Source organism: Sorex araneus, chromosome 5 (genome assembly GCF_027595985.1).
Source record: "Sorex araneus isolate mSorAra2 chromosome 5, mSorAra2.pri, whole genome shotgun sequence".
Classification (NCBI taxonomy): Eukaryota; Metazoa; Chordata; class Mammalia; order Eulipotyphla; family Soricidae; genus Sorex; species Sorex araneus.
In genome coordinates this window covers 200,978,678-200,996,458 of record NC_073306.1, presented here as the reverse complement: position 1 = coordinate 200,996,458, position 17,781 = coordinate 200,978,678, and the positions used below count along the sequence as shown (strand labels likewise).

The 17,781-nt window shown below is 44.0% G+C and overlaps 1 protein-coding gene across 1 annotated transcript in view; it reads right to left on the bottom strand.

Annotated features, from left to right (window-relative positions):
• The window catches only part of FRAS1 (Fraser extracellular matrix complex subunit 1), a 523,736-nt gene that overhangs the window by 198,921 nt on the left and 307,034 nt on the right, over positions 1 to 17,781 (bottom strand). The window contains exons 21-23 of the mRNA XM_055139083.1: positions 7,379 to 7,531; positions 7,016 to 7,162; positions 1,216 to 1,362 (exon numbers count right to left, since the gene is read on the bottom strand). Coding sequence (XP_054995058.1) covers positions 1,216 to 1,362; positions 7,016 to 7,162; positions 7,379 to 7,531 — 447 coding nt within the window. The remainder of the gene's footprint in view (positions 1 to 1,215; positions 1,363 to 7,015; positions 7,163 to 7,378; positions 7,532 to 17,781) is intronic.

Sequence of the window (17,781 nt, the reverse complement as noted above, 5' to 3'; positions counted from 1 at the left end):
GACTGCATTGTGGCATTGTAATTCCAACTTTGCCAGATAACCTGGACTTCCGGTCCAGTCACTTCTGGACTTCTTGACTTTCATCTCAAACTTAATTGTATTGTTAAGTTTTCAGATTTGGGGCCAGAGGGATTCAGGGCCATATCTGGCACTAATCAGGGTTTTCTCCAGCTCTGTACTCAGGGATCATTCCTGAACATGCTCAGGTGGACCATGTGCTGTATGGGGGACTGAGGCAGGATTGGTTGCATGAAAAGGAGGCACCTTAACCCATGTATTTTCTTTCCAACTCCAAGTTTTCTGTGTTTTAAAAGTTTAATGGTTTCTTTCTTTCCTTTTTAAATTTTAAATTTTTTAATTGAGTTGCTGTGGGTTACACAGCTACAAAGCTTTTCATGATCAGGTTTCAGTCATACAATGATCCAACACCCCTCCCGCCACCCGGGTCCATTTCCCATCACCAATGACCCGTTTCTCTCCCAACACCCCCACCCCTGTCCCCAGCCTGCCTCTATGGCAGGCACTTTCTTCTTCCTCCTCGCTCTGTCTCTCTGTCTCTGTCTTTCTGTCTCTCCATCTCTGTCTCTGTCTCTCAGTCTCTGTCTCTCTCACCCCTTCTGGGCAGTATGGTCTGTAACACAGATACTGAGAGGATATCAGGTTTGTTCCTTTACCTACTTTCAGCACGCATTTCCTGTCCAGAGTGATCATTTCCATGTCCCTTTGTCATAGTGGTCCCTTCTCTATCCCAATTGCCTTCTCCCCCAGCCCTTGAGGCAGGCTTCTAACTGTGTAATAGTCCTCCTTGCCCTTGTTTCTCCTGTCCTTGTTTTTTAATACTCCACAAATGAGTGCAAATCATTCTATGTCTGTCCTTCTCCTTCTGACTCATTTCACTCCACACAACAGCTTCTTAAATAATATAAAAATTGGAGCATTTAGGTGAACCAAGAAGAATACATTGGGCCAAAATTCAATATGGAAAGTTCGAGTTTGCTACCTACAGCCTCGTTACCCATGTCAGCGTGCAATAGGGGCTCAAAACGATTTGCCTGATGAATGAATGAATACACAATAACTTTTCATCATGAGTAAAGTCTAAACATCAACATTGGATGATGGTTTTTTTTTTTTCCCAGTGTGGGGAATTAGACGTCAATAGTGAAGGAGCATCAAAGAGTGTAAGAATCATCGTACAGTCAGAAAGAGTTTTACCTCTGCAAGTCTTGGTAGAAAAGTCGAGATAGTACTGCGGGGCACAGACCTCGTACTGACACTCCCCAAAGAGCAGGACCTTGTTGGGATCCCGGCAGGAGGTACAGCTGGCCTGTGAATCACAGCTTCCACACTGCGCGTTGCACGCTGAGCAGAGAGAGAGGGAATGCACAGCCGATTTCAATTGCAAATACGCAGACACTGATCAAGACTAGACAGACGCTGCCCAGCCACAAAGCCCTACTCCGACCTCTTTCTTGAAATTATGGTCCGCAACCCTCCCCTGAGCTAAACAAAAATAGAGAAACTAGAAACTAGAAAATAAACATTTTCCAGCTAAAAAAGAATAATCATCCATTCCCGAAAAGACAAATAACAAATCCAAGAATGGAAATCCCACTTGCAAACTGCCCTTCAATTCAGTGGTAGAATTTCTATTGATTCCAGTAGGTCTGGAACAATAGACTGGGTTTCATTGGAATCCTATTCTTAAGGAAGCAAACCTCGGGTCTGCTTATTGGGTGCCTTTAGATTTTGATGTGAAGCCAGATTAGCATCATCTTTATGGCGGAGCTCAGGAAGTCCCATATTTATATACAATACACTTAAAAGTGACCACCTGGCTTACTGATTTTTCTAGTTGTACTTCTCAGCTGGCATTCAGAGATGACCTCAAACCTGGCCATACTTCCATCTTGTCTAAGGTAACAACTGCCATCTCTCCTTCTACTGGCGGCTCATGCCAGAAACCTGGAGTCTACCATTTTTTATATTTAATTTTTTTAATTGAATCATTGTGAGCTGCAGTTACAAATTTCATGATTGAATTTCAGTCATACAGTGACTCAACAGCTATACCTTTACCAGTGCACATTTCCCACAAGCAATGTCCCCAATATCCCTCCTGCCACCCTCACCCCAACTCACCCTTCACCTCTATGGCAGGTACTTTCCTTCTTACCCTGGAAGTTTGTCTTGACATCTCTTTTTCTCATTGCTAATCCAATTCACTCAGGGGATCCTAGCTATTAAAACTCTCCTATACAATTCTCAGAACTTTTCGCTTTGCTCCATATCCACAAAGAGTTTAACAGGATAAGCTTGTAAATACAAATAGGAATGTAGTTGGATTTGAAAAGGTTTGAGATGCATTCCCACAAAGTGATCAGTAAATCTCTGTAAGCAGCATCAGAAACGCCTCTAGTGAGGTACCATAATCAAGTACTGCTTATTGGAGCAACACTTTTATAATGATTTAAAGACAAAGAAATCATACTAATGATATGCAGATAGGTCCCATCCACCTACGTGGGAAACACATAGTCCATTTTCACCAGCACAAAGAAAAGCAAATCAAACTTACTTTAGCCAGTTGAAGGAAGAAACTAAAAATGAGCTAATCTAAGCAAAATAGAAGTAACCCCTGTCTATATATTCAATAACTAAATGTACAAACAGAAGCTATGAAAGATCTAAGAGGTTACTGCAAAGATCACTGAAGTATTTTAGGCTATCAAAAGCTTGCTAGAAGTGAATAGTTACTAAGAAAACAAAGTCACAGACTCTCCCTGTAGCCTATGTGTTAGTTATGTGCCTCCTTCCTCCTCCCTGCCCTCGGCTGACAAGGTGCTGCCCCAAACAAGGCCCAAACTGCCAGTCCCTCAGTCGGGGGGTGACAGTTGAAAGTTCTTTATCGTTGACTTCCTCGAGTTTCTGCCTGCCTATGTGTGTGTGAATTTTCTCTACAGTTTTTCATCACCCTGCACCTCCAGGCCGCCTGGATATCTCTAAAGATAGCTCAGTCTTTCCACTAGCTTCAAACAGATGTGAAGGGGGCTGGAGAGATAGTACGGTGGGTAGGGCTATTCCCTTGCACACCCGGGTTCAAGCCCAGCATCTCATAGGATCCCCAAGTACAACCAGGAGTGATTCCTGAGTGCAGAGCCAGGAGTAAAGCCCTAACAATATCTGGTGTGAAACAAAAAACAAAAACAAACAAACAAACACAAAAACTCCAAAGATGTGGACTCATGTTGAGCATTCTAAAAGCTTAGAAGACACAACACAACACGGAGTGCTGAGAAGGGGGAAACAATAGCGCCATACACGGACCCTTTCCCTCTTCGTTCCCAGACCTTCTTTCTTCCCCAGCCAAGTGCAATTTGCAACTGGCCTGGTCTCCCACACACCCAAGCCCATTGGGTTCTCCATCTTCTGCTATCCAGACCACACAGAGGATGTGCCCCACTGCTGGCATGTGGCTGTGACATCTGGACTCTCAGGTGTGGTCAGTCCTCAGTTTCCGTGAGGTTACTGACCCGCTGAAAAGTGCCTAAATAACAGCAGAGAAGGAGATGACTGGGCAGTGAAGGGGACAGAGACAGGCACTGCTCCCTGATGAGGAAGCCTGTTCTCTTCTCCCTCCCACCCTCCCTCCCTCCCTCTCTCTATCTCTCTCCCCCCACTTCTAGTTCTCCTCTCCTGCTTGAACCATGCGTGGTCTCCTGTCCTCTCTGCAGCACAGAAGTCCAAGTGGGCAGTGACAGCTGATTTCAAATTTGAGGACGAGGATGTAAATGAGGGAAGAAATAGTCTAAAGAACTCCAGGGCTGATAAGAATGAACAACTCAATCACCTACCACACTCCTGTCCCCCAACTCTGGAACTGGCTTCCCTGCTAGCTATAGAATTCTGAGAGGGAGAATGAGAAAGAATCTCGGTACTAGCCATAACACTGGCTTTGGACGGCCCTGGAGTCCTCTCCCTTCTCTACAGTAACCATCTCCAATGCCAGCAATCTTACTTATTGTTTTTCTTAAAGCCCCGGACTCAACTGCTCATCCTTAAATCTCAATACTCAGCACATATTTCTAAGGGTTTCTGTGACCCGAATCGTTACTTTCCGGTCCTTACATTCTTCTACAAGAGGTCATTAAGGCCTCTCCCTAAAACTGATTACCCTCCCTTAAAAGTCACCTACTGGGCCGGAGCGTTTGCCTTGCATAGGGCGTTTGCCTTGCACGCAGCCGACCTGGGTTCAATCCTCGGCATCCTGTATGGTCCCCCAAGCATCTCCAGGAGTAATTCCTGAGTGCAGAGTCAGAAGTAACTCCTGAGCATTGTTGGGTGTGACCCAAAAAGCAAAAATAAATAAATAAATAAATAAAAGTCGCCTACTGCACTATGTCTAAAGTTATCAGATTTATCATTGTCTGTGACGACGAACATCTGAAAGAAACACTGTTGATTCATTTTACATACTAAACTATCTAATTTTTTTTCTCCTATATCACAACTTAGGGACATACTTTATTCAATACAGGACAGAATGAAAATTAAGCATTAGCCAAAGATTAACGCTAGGAGGTTCTTATTGCAATTGAAATAGCTATAAAATCATATTATATTTTGATAATGGTAGCATAGCAAATGCATTTGGGCAGAAATCACCCTGTACCCAAGCAAAAACATAAAAAGAAATACTTCAATCTAATGCACTTTTGTCAACCTATCTTCCATAGAAAGGATGCTATTTTTTTCCGTGAGCTTTTATTTCTCTGATTCCACTCCTGTGAAGAGCTTCATAAATCTAAGTCACCATTTCTCCACAACATGCGCTCACTCTTGAATTCAACATGCAACTATTTCATTCAAGTCTCTTGTGTTACAGAAACCAGAGATTCTGGCAGACAGTTGACATATATCAAGCAAAGTTTTTATTACAAGAGTATGATTCTTTCCATTGATCCAAAAAGTGCTCTGTATCTCTAGCATCTCAATAGATGACCTATAAACTCATTCCAAATGCAAATCTTGAAAGCACCTCTGCCCATGCTATATTTCTGTCTATAAAATAAAATATATCGTTCACCATTTGGTTTGTCTTTCTTTCCGGATAATGATAAGAGTAACAGTAGCTAATGTACGGAGGTCTATTTTTTTCGAGGATTTATGCAAAGCAAGATAATATTAGATAGACTTTCTATTACCGTTTCTTTTATATAAAATATGCAAGTGAGGCCTGGCAATTAGTCTACTTGGCCCAGGTCACAAAGCTAAATAAATGACAGGTGGGATTTGGAATTCAGCCAGCTCACTCTTGAGTCCCACCTCCTAACCACTGCTGTATGCCCACTTCCGCATTGCATGTTCTAGAGCATCTACTTGAAATATCAGCGATGTCTTTGCAACTGTCATTTTTTAAAGAGACAGTGCAACCAATTTGTTTTCGGCAAATGATGCTTCAGTGATTGAAATAAAACAAACTGCCACAGTGCATCTCAAAAGTGGTCCTTCATCCATGAAGTATTTCTTAATGAACCCATTCAGATTTGACCTTTTTTAAATTCATCTTAATTTTTTGCCTGACACAGGTAATTAATCACATTTTGATTTATTTTAGAAGACACCTACAAGATAAAATAACAGCCATGTGGCATGTCAAGCCTTGTATAGTGTCAATATTCAACAAATACATGTCAGAAGCAAATTAACTATTATTGTCATCGTAGTCCTTCTTTATCCTAACTGCCCTCTGCCCCCACACACTTGTGGCAAGTTTCCAACCAGAGATTTGTCTTCCTGGACCCTGTTTTTTCTGTTCATAAAAACAGAGTTAGTTTCTGTTATTAGTGTATTAGTTTCATACTGTGTGTTTATAACATCCCACAAATGACTGAAATCATTCTATGTCTTTCCTTCTCCTTCTGACTCTTTTCACTCAGCATGGCACTCTTCATGTACAGTCATTTGTAAGAAAACTTGTTTTTTTTTGCTTTTTGAGTCACATCTGGTGTTGCACAGAGGTTACTCCTGGCTCATGCACTCAGAAATTACTCCTAGCAGTGCTCAGGGGACTATATAGGATACTAGGAATCGAACCTGGATTGGCTGTGTGCAAGGTAAACGCCCTACCCGCTGTGCTATCACTCGAGCCCCTATAAGCATATTTTATGAACTCATTTTTCCTGTGGCTGCATAGTATTCCACTGTGTAGATGTACCATAGAAAACCGTTGTGTATATGATCACACTGGACAAGAATTGAGTGCTGAAAATAGGTAAAGGGATATACATGATAACATATACATGATAACATACAGTACGTGTATGTCAACGATAATGCCCAAAAGGAGAAGGAGAGAGAGAGAGAGAGAGAGAGAGAGAGAGAGAGAGAGAGAGAGAGAGAGAGAGGGAGGGAGAGGGAGGGAGAGGGAGAGAAGAAAAGTCTCTGCCATAGAGGCAGGTGGGAGGAGGGTGCGAGGTGGAGGCAAGAGGAGGAAAACTGAGGACAGTGGTGGTGGGAAATGTACACCAATGTAGGGATGGGTGATGGAACATTGTATGACTGAAACCCAATCATGAACAACTTTATAACTGTGTATCACAAGGTGATTCAACTAAAAAAAAAATTAAGCAATTTAAATGCAGAGGATGGTGCCACCAATTTTGTCACCTAGAATGAGCTTCACTCGCCATTCAGGATCTTGGAATTAAATTGCCAAGAAAAAAAAAACTATAGAAATGAAACAATTATTTTTCCTATAAATATTTAAAAACGAGACAACTGAAGAACAGAGAGGTTACATGATGAACCCAAGATCACACAGCTTGTACTTGGAGAGGAGAGTCCCAATTTCCACGCAGGTGAATATCTGATTGACAATATGCTAGCAGTCTCCTTCATGAATGACTTTACTCCTTTCTGAAAATACAGGTTCCCGAGCGAGATGGCGGGAGTGAAACCTCCCATAATCCCTCAGCGGACAGAAAAGGAGGGAAAGTGCAGGACTGAAACCTACGCTGACAAGCATGGTTGCCGTCGAGATAGTGCCCGGGGAAGCAGGTGGTGCTGCAGGTGCCCAGGTGAGACAGGACGCGGCCGGGGTCACACGAGGAGCAGGAGAAGGGACCTCTGCCGTGGCAGGTCCTGCAGGAGGAGTGACACTCTGCAAAGGGAAAAGGGAGACACACAGTGAAGCTAAACTCCCCTGCCGAGTGGCATCGCGAGAGCGGCTAATAAACGCCCCAACGCCGCGCTCACCGGCTCAGTCTCTGGTCCCACGTGTGCCGTCTGCCTCCTCCCGCGCCTGGGAAGTTCAGGCCCTCTCAGCAGCCGCCCCCAAAGACAAGGCCCTGAGACCCGACGGTCACCACTTACTCACTTTTACAAGCTCCTCTCTCTGCATAGTGTCCGGAAGGGCAGCTGGGGACACAGTGGTCCCCCAGGAGCAGGTGCTCGGGGTGCTGGCACGTCAGGCAGACGCTCCCGGGACCTTGGGGCTGAGCCACACAGCGCTGGCACAGAGGATGGCAGGCTGCAGAGGGCAGGGAGCGGAGACAAGGCAGGGCTGCCGTGAGCACCGCGTGCTAACACGACACCAAAGGGCAGACAGCTCAGCACACAGCCGGGGACTAGCCCGCAGGCAGGCTCTGTCAGTGAAGCAGAAGCCTGGGACCTCTCCAGAGTGTGTGTCTGAGGTCGTTAGCAACGGCCGGGCCCAGCACAGTGATTGAGTTTTTATTCGTTTTCACTTGGATGACCTTCAACTAGCGCAGCATATGACAGACACTAGCTCGGGGCACTGAGAACCGTCAGACTCACGTGCACAGAATCTTTAACACTGTCGAGATGCCCCCAGGAGCTCCCTGAAGCCCCAGTGTGGCCGAGGCCCATGCGCAGTGCTCAGGAGCTCTGTCCAGAGCCCTCTGTGTGGTTCCAGGGTCATAGAGCAATCTTCCTCCAAGTCACGAAGAAAAGTTGCACATGGACCCTAATGTCACCGGAGCTGCACTGTGCCAGCTGTGACGAGCTATAAGAGACGGTCCCGCTAAGCCAGGACTGCCTCTTGCTCTTCTTCGTGACAGCATCCTTCGGTGGAAGAGTTTGTGCTCAGCTCCCACTGGAGGGGAAAACTTCCCTGCTGCTCGTTTTCATGGTGTTTTTTTTTGCTGCTCGTTTTCATGGTGTTTTTTTTTCCAGTTCTATTTACTGTCCTCTACCCCACAGGTGGGAGAAAAGTACAAATCCTGGCTTGCTTACCAGAAGGAAAAAGGGGAAAAGACCCAGGGAAGGAGAAGGGCAAACTCTGACGTGAGCATCTTACCCTCCTTCCTGGTAAAAGTCAAAGCACTATTTGCAGTTGCTAAGGCACCATTCATGGACCGGGAAGGTCTTGTTCCATGAGAACAATTTGTAGATCCCTTGTCCAGAGTGAACATTTCCGAATATCTTCATGGTGGTCCCTTCTCTATCCAAGCTGCCCTCCCCCCATCAACGTTCAAGGCAAGCTTCCAACCATGGACCATTCCTCCTGGCACTCGTTTCTATTATCCCTGGGTATTAGTCTCATACTGCTTTTTTTTTTTTAATATCCAACAAATGAGTTCAATCATTCTATGCCTGTCTCTCTCCCTCTGACTCCTTTCACACAGCATGGACAAACATGATACTCTTTTAGTACCTGTACTGCAAAGCATAATGTCCAGAGAAGAGAGAAAGAGAGAGAGAGAGAGAACTGAAACCCAATCATGAACAACTTTATAATGTATATCTCACTGTGATTCAATAAATAAATAAATTAAAAGATAAAAGCAATTTGTGGATCAAGATAGTGATTTCTACTGCTGTTTAGACTGAAAACAAAAAAGAAAAGAAAAGAAAGCCAAAAACAAACCCAACTACTCCTGTTAATAAAACCATGCCTGTCTCCTGAAAACTGTGAGAGCAGGTCTTTATTTCTCTATGCTGAGAGATACTTTCTTCATTTCTGATCACTAGACATATTATCTACCTTAAGCGGATTTCAATCCCAGCAACCTTTAATCTGCATACAAAGTCCTTCTAGAACTGCTCAAGTTACTCCAGAAGCTGCCAACAGCGTCCCTCTCTCAACGCTGCTGACCTTTTTAGAAACCTGGCAACTATCAGCCACTGATCTTTCTCTGAAGTTCAGCAACTTCAAATTTCAGGCAGTTTTTTGGCAATATCAGGTAAAATTCTTTCTGTGTTTGTGGTTTGGGGGCCACATCCAGCAGTGCTCAGGGCTGACTCCTAGCTCTGTGCTCAGAGATTCTCCTGGCAGGGTTCTGGGGATATGTGGGCTGCTGGGGATTGAACCCAGGCTGGCTTTGTGCAAGATAAACACCCTGCCCTCGGGACTATCGCTCCAGCCCTTTCAGCTACAATTCTTCATATCCTAAAAGGAAATCATTACCCACGTTCTATAGGAAGCATCCCCCTCCCCGATTTCCCCTATAACTGCTACACAATGCCAGCCTTCTTGCTCCCTTTCCCCCTGTGCAGTCCTCAAAGTACCACAAACACAGTCCAAAGGGCAAATCTAAAGGCTTTGACAGTTGTTGGAACAAATGGCGATGGCCATGCAAGATCCCTTGGAGAGGCAGACACATGTGAGGACTGGAAACGCAGGAAGCAGCACCGACTCAAGGCTCCAGCAGCTGGAACTCCCTGGCCTCTTGCTCTCTGAAGCACGTGTTTACAGAGAGCTCAGGGCCTGGCATGCGCCAACAAGCTCTGCAGGTGTCTGCTGGTCTAAACGCTGCACCTGGCGGGGTCTTCCTCCAGCGTGCAATTAGAGAAATAAAGAAGGATGATCACCAAGAGGACGCTTTGAAGAGAAAGTAGGCAGGTCTTGGGAGGGTTCAGCAGGTAGGATAAATAAATATTTATGGGTTTGGCTTATCTTGGGGATCTCCAGAAGCTGCTTAGGAGTAGAATGGCATATGAATCAGTACTAAAAGAACTCGTGCTAGGTTGTGGACTTTCCTTACCAGCCCCTGGCAACTGCATCCAAGCCCTCAATATTTGACCCTTCCACTTCTCCCCAGGACATTTATTCTCCTGTTTCTTCAGGACATCAAGTATGAACATCTTTGATTCCTTCCTGCCAACCTGGTGGTGATAGGGTAACCATAAAGGGATGCCGGGGATTGAACTCTGGTCCGCCGCGTGCAAGGCAAACGCCCTCCCAACTGTACTCTCACTCTGACCCTCCATCCACATTCTTGATCTAATTTTCAACATTCTTGCATCTTTTTTTGTAAACCACCCTTTGGGCCACTGCCACTCGTCCTCAGTTCTTTTGGTTTGGTTCTCAGGGATCACACCTGGCAGGGCTGGGAGCCCTGTGTGGTGTTGGGGATCAAATCTGGGTGACCACATGCAAGAGAAGTGCCTGTCTCTCTGTAGACAAGAGAACTGTACTATCTCTCTGGTCCCAATTATTACATCTTTTATCCCACATCTCTTCACTCTTCTTGACCTGAACCTCCAGTTACAGCCTGTCTCCCCACCCCAAAGAGCAAACCCCAGCATCCTTGAAACCGTGATCTTGACCTCTCTGTCAACTGTCCGTAAGGTCTGTAACTCTGAATTATTTGTTCGGAGAAGCTCCCTGACTACCTGTTAGGGAATAACCTAAAGGCTTCCTTTAATTCTGTAACCTACCCCAAACCTACCAATACATTCCGACCACCCCTTCTCTTTGATGTCATGTCTCCCCTTCCCATTGTCTGGGGGTCCCTCTTACATCCCACTTTCCTGTCTCTACTTACAGGATCAGTGTGGAGATTTCTTCGAGCCCTCAACTTCTCTTAACAAAGTCTTACTCTTTAGACGTCTTAGGAAAGATACGTTTGCATCATATTTTGGTAGCGAGCTGCTAAGACGCTGTGTGAAGTAGCGGTTACCACCATTGCAGAGACGCTAAAACCACTTAACGCCTCTCTCACTCTGTGACTTCATGTTAAGCCACAAGAAGCAATTGGAGATATACATTGTATGATGGTGTTAGTGCTCAGAAGCAAAAAGAAAAAATCAATAGATGATACCTGAAAATATAAAACAATCAACTACCTGTTCCCCAAACATTATATGAATTCAATTTAGCTTACAGTTTTTACCTTAAAATGGGAATTTAACTGCTGAGAGTCTAGAAAGCTAGACTCTCACTGCTTTGTTCATGAGCTGTACTCATCCTGTGGTTTTAAAAGTTACAGTAAGAAGCTGGAGAGCTAGTACAGGAATCAAGGTGCATTCAATCCTGGTTTGCTACCCAGCACTGTAATGGTCCCTCAAGTACTGCCAAGTGTCACAACTGAGCACAGAAATAGGACTAGCCCCTGAGTACGACTCAATCAATGACCTCAATCAAAAAATGATATACCGAACGTAGATAAGATCCCATGATAGATTCTCAAACACCCATCTGAGTGGACCTTGTGTTCATTCCTTCAAGCAAACCTTCCTCCCCACCCTGTCCTATGCAAACCATAGCAGAAGACCACTTACATAAACAGGCTCTAAGATCCTGCTCTGATAGCTGACTGACTTTATGAACCCAATCAGAAAACCAAACTCTAAAACCTAGAAGACTCCACTGTGTTTGAGACACTAGAAGTTAAAACCTCTTTGGAAGAACCCTCCAAGAAGAGCTCTATATATTCAGGAAAAGAAGACAAAAATAAAATATAGCAGCGCAACAGGGCTTGAAAATTCACAACCGGTGCTATGACTGGCCACTGCAAAAGTTTCCTTCCCAAGAGCAGAGGAGAGGACTCAGGCATAATAGCTTATATGGTCGGCCGGTCCCACTTGACGTAACTTCAAGCACGTATGCAATGGGCTTGTCCCAGGCCCACTGTTAGCACCAACATAGCAGACGGGATCAAGAAGAGATGTGACCCAAACTTTAATAACCAAATTTAAAATTTAAAAAGTGCCTGTCATTTATTGATTCACCATGTGGAAAGTTACAAAGCTTTCAGGTTAAAGTCTCAGTTATACAATGCTCAAACAACCATCCCTTCACCAGTGCACATATTCCACCACCAAGAATAAAAATAATAAAATAAACATAAAATTTCCCTTAAAAAAAAAACATTCCTGGCTCCTTCCTTGTATGTTTGAAAATAAACCAGAACCAATAATGGATGAAGGAGGGAGAGAAAACACTAGATACTCTAAAAAGATTCCGGAAGGTTACTATGCAGATCCCATAGATAAAAAATGAATAAGTAAATAAATAAAAATAAATAAAAGGTGCCTGTCAAGATGCTAGACTGGGGCAGGGGTGGGGAGTAAGAAAGGGACCCTGGAACAGTGGTGGCGGGAAGTTGACACTGGTGGCGGGACAGTGATGGAACACTCTACGTCAAAAACCCAACTATGAACAGCTGTGTAATTCATGGTGCTTCTAAAAAAGAAAAAACTGAAATGTTATCATATATGTCCCTTTCCCTTACTTTCAGGACTCAGTTCTTATCCAGAGTGATGATTTTAAACTACTAGTGTCATACTGGTCCCTTCTCTACCAGGATGCTTTAATAAAATAGAGTTTTGAAAAAGAAAAAGAAAACATTTCGTGAGCTCCTGTTTGCTGACTCCAAGATGAGCCATGGGAGAAAATATGAGAAACATTCTTACAAAGCATCAATAACTACAAATATTAAAGTAAGTATGCCTTTCAGTAAAAATAAACACTAGCTTTGACTATTTCTCTCCCTTATGTAAATGATTTCATATGTAGAACTTGTACATGGTGAGACTATTTCAGCATTGAATAAGCAAACAGAATTACCATTTTTTAATAACTTGAATATTATCTCCAATTTGTCCACTATCAAAATTATGGGCATGATAAGACCACTGTATATCTTAGACTCTTTTCTAAAAGAAAATATCAAAAGCAAATAATCCGTGTTTTTATAGCTTAAATCTCTATTGCATTTTGAATATCTATCAGACTTTATCCCATTATGATACAAAATCTTTTCTTAAAAAATCATATCCAATATTGTTCCATTTCAAAGATGAGGAAACAAATGCAGAAATCAAATTGTTTGCTTACGAATATACTAGAACACATATTTTTAATACCATAGAAATGAAAAAAAATGAAGTTCATAGTTATGCCAATATCTTTCCAGAATGTTTGTATCAATTTATATTTCTAGAAACCATTAACTGAGACTTTTTCACTATGTCAGCTGGCATTAATGTTAGGATACTACAAAATCTGGCTAATTTGGTTATATTGTGGTTTTGATTTTTATTCCTTCCATTGTTAAGTGAAGTTGAAAATGAAAACTGAAGCTTTCTTTAAAGAACAAAAATATTCAGGCGATGGAGTGCTAGTATAGCGGGCAGATCTCCTGCCTTGCATACAGTAGACCAGGGTGTGAATCCCGGCATCCCACACGGCCCCCTGAGCACCCCCAAGGCTGATCCACAGAACCAGGAGGAGGCCCTGAGCGTTATCAGGTGTGACCCAAAATCCAAGACCCAGAAAGAACAGAGAAACATTCAAATGTTCACTCTATCCACAGAGCTCTCATATGGTGAGGGAAATCACCTCTGAATAGATCATTATAATTGAGTATGAAATATGTGGAACAAAAACAATAATTTTAACTATCAACCAATGAGTTCTTTCCCCTCGACTGTGTTCATTCGCCCAGTGAACCATCATAATCCATGGAGGCAGAGAATCGTGCGCTTCCAGAGAGAGCGATCAGAACAGAAGCCCCAGAGACCAAATTCACAGGGCCCAGGGCATGGAAGAACCATAAAGGACAGAACAAATTTGAATGTGCAATGGACAGACTCCGATCGTCCCCACCAACACAGCCCTTACACGCTCCACTTTCTTATCCCAGTCCAGAAAAGCCCTTTTTTTGCCAAACAAGGTTGGAAGCAGCTCAATCTTCAGTTTGCAGAAGACCAGAATCCAGTAATAGTAAAATGGAGTTGTGTGTCTTGTTTTAAACAGGGCTGAATCCTGTGTCACAGGGCATTAGAGCTGGTGGCACAGCTGGATAAACAACAAGAGAAATGACGACAGATGTGGACACAAGGGACAGCCATGAGGCTGTGACAGACATTCCATACTTCACTAAGGCAATAATTACATGGCCTTAGGCGTCTATGGGAGGGATCCAACTCAGTCTACTGGAGGGGGGCTGGGGGAGGCTTCCACAGGGGTCCATTCAGGAACAAAGTTGGAACTGGCTGAAAGGGAAGTGAGAGTTGGGTTGAGATGAGTTGGAGATCATCCCAAGAACAGAAATAGAAAAGCATCTGAAGGAAACCCAGAAGAGGAACAGGACATGATGCCATCAATGAACTGCAAAAAGCTCAGCTGAACATGCCATAGAGCCAAAGACGACCTGTGTGGCCCAGTTCTGGAATACTTTCTAAGTCACAAAAATTGAGGCTGAAGTGGTAGCACAGTTGGTAGGGCGTTTGCCTTGCACGAGGCTGACCTGGGTTTGGTTCCCAGCATCCCATAGGGTCCCCTGAGCACTGTCAGGGGTAATTTCTGAGTGCAGAGTCAGGTGTGACCCCTGTACATCACTGGGTGTGACCCAAAAAAGCAAGAAAAAAAATAAAGAAGGAAAAAATGAGTACAGATGTTATCTAAAGGTGGCTGGGAGTGTGTGTGTAAGTGTGTTGTGTGTGTGTGTGTGTGTTTATGTGTGCGTGCACGCATGCGCGCATTCTTTATCAGTCTATTTATGGAGGTCTCTCTGTTTTATTACACATATAAATGAGAAATTGGCGAATGAAGGTAACTAGGGGTAGAAGATATTGGAGCAGAGAACCAGCCATCCAAGAAAGCTGATAGACTGCAGCTCTCAATATAAACTTTTCTGGGGAGGGAAATCCCCCTCCGTTGGTCTATAAAAGATGCTTCTCTATGAATAACATCCTACAGCTGCAGTGTTCTCCAGGGGCTTATGCTAGACTACGCATATTAAGACTATTAATAATGCTATAATGTGAAGCTTTCATGACAGGCAGTGGAGATCTCAGAAGTTTCTTAAGGAATAAGAACAATACATCCCAGGGCTTTAGAGTTACGACTGAGGGTTAAGAAGCATGTCTTGCATGTGGCCAGCCAGGTATCACATTGGCCCCCCAAGCTCCATAAGGAGGAACCCCTGATCACAGAGCTTAGGGTATCCTAGGGTATCCCAGGAACACCAGTGTGTGTGGCTCAAACAACCCACTCTAAAAGGGAAAAAAAAAAAAAGAAAAACACATTAGTGGTATCAGTGGGACCAGGGGTCTGAATTCCAAGCATGACCAGGAAGGACCTTGGTCACAACTGTCAAGCACCCAAAACTCTTTTCAAAAAAAAAAAAAACAAAAAAAAAAAACGCAGATTCTTAGCCATGTGAAAATATTTGGTCCATTTGTCCTAAACACCTTAACAGAACTTGACATCGGTTCAAAATCCTTTAAATTACAGATGCTGATGCAGGCTGGATTGAACAGTCCACGTGACTCTACCCAGGGCCTGTGGACAAGCCCCTTTCAAGGGACTTCACCTTCGGCCCAACCTTCCACCACTCTTAGCAGGAAGCAGCTGGATGATTTCTTTGCCCTATTCCCCGGCCTAGAGTGATAGCACAGCGGAAAGGGCATTTGCCTTGCACATGGCTGACCTGGTTTCAAACCTCTACGCCTCTCGGAGAGCCCAGCAAGCTACCGAGAGTATCCTGCCCACACGGCATAGCCTGGCAAGCTGCCCGTGGTGTATTCAATATGCCAAAAACAGTAACAACAAGTCTCACAATGGAGACGTTACTGGTGCCCGCTTGAGCAAATCGATGAACAATGGGATGACAGTGCTACAGTGCTATTCCCCGGCCATAGTTGGAGCACTCTGCTGAAGAAGGAAGAAAAGTAAGTTTTAAAGTGGAACAGACAGGGCAAGATTAGGAACATGGCCCTTAAACAAGAAATTATTGGTATGAAATGTCACAAGAGTGGTCTGAGGTGGTACATGCAAACCTGAATGACTGAGGTCCTGCTTGATGACCTAAAATGACTGAATAATCTCGCTGACTGGAGCGCAGACAATAACCACCTCAATCCTCACCTCTGTTTTACTGGCCCACATACTCACAAAAAAATAGCCATTCTCATCATTAAGAAGGTACTAACGGGGAAAGATTTCTGCTTTTCTCTGGAATCCTGCTTTAGGAAAGCCCTCCAAGTAATCTGTGAGCTTCCTTATCTTCTTTTCCTACTTTCAAATTAAATCTTTTCTAAATTCAGAAAAACAAAACAAACAAAGAAGAATCTGGCCATATCAGTAGGACCCAGCAATGCTCCTACCGATTTTTTGAATGAAAGAAAACAATGTCAGGGTAAAAAAATACTAGAAGTTGTGGGGGAGGTGGAGACCTATGGCAGGTCAACGTGGGTGTGACCACTTGGTGCTCAACCTTCACTGGAGGGCCAAGGAAAAGGCACTCCTTGGCTCTCATGTGTGACAATTTACAACAGCCTTGTCAGTACAATCTGAGATAATGAAGACAGAACTCTCCCCATGGGCGGCCAAATGTATCAATTACACGATCTCTACATAATTAAGAGGTGGCATGAGCGCCATCACCACGCTCAGAGTGTGACCACATGCCCGGGGGATTTGCTAGGGCGCCAGTCACTTGACACACAATCAAATCTCTGGGCATGTTTTCCAGGAACTAAGCTGATGTTAGAGGCAACTCTTGGTGGGGGGTGACCATCTGAGGGAGTCTAACTCTCTCCTTGATGCACCAGCACTGGAGGGATACAGCCATCAGACACCACATCCTAAAAGGGGCCGTGTCCTCCGAGATGCCAACAAATCACGGAGTGAATTTTTCAGCAACCCTCCTCACTCCGCTTCCCACTCCCCACACCACCTCCCCACAGGTGATACGTGGAACAATTTCACAGGATACAGCTAAGGGGAGTTAAGATGGGCACAGCTTAGTTTGTAACCAGGCTACTGTTTCTCAAGTAGAAGTGAATTTCCAACCTACCAATCTAGCGGCCTCTACCAGGATTACCCTTCCCTCTTAGAAGCTACATCTGTGCTTCAAAGTGTCTGCGACCGACCTTCTTGTCTATAATCAAAGAAAGAAGGCTAGCCTCAAATATGTCTAAATGGGAGGATGCACCCATTAACTGCTTAAGAACAGCGCCTATTCTAGACGATCAACCCTATTCTCTTCCAATCCTCCCATTACCACCGGGTAGCTGAAGACTGATTTGTCATTATTTCAATTACAGCAAAAAAGTCTTTAAGCATAAGACTCATTAAGCACAGAAGGGAAAAAAAAGGAAACCGGGGTATATTGATGCTCTCGCCTGCTTCAGATTACTGATAATAATAAACAGGTGGTGGGGGGAGGGCAGATGGAATTCCAGTTGTTTGTGTACATGTCGTCTTGCTAACGAAGCCCGTGAAGTAGCACTTTAAACAAACAAATTAATGAGCACATTATAAGGGGGCCTGGTTATGCTGTTATAGTTGGAGCTGAAATAAATATATTTCTCGGTCGTTGTTTTGAAACGTGCAGAGGACTCCATTTGTTTTCTAAACCAACAGACACAGCATGCAAGCTGGGCTCAAGTCTTCAATAGATCATAAGTTAATATTTCGAGCCCGCAGCTGCAATATTCTCCAAGACGTCATCCTGAAGCTGTGAGGAATCATGTGTGGTCACCACCCTGTGCTACTTTCTCCGAGCCACAAAGACTCTGGACTCT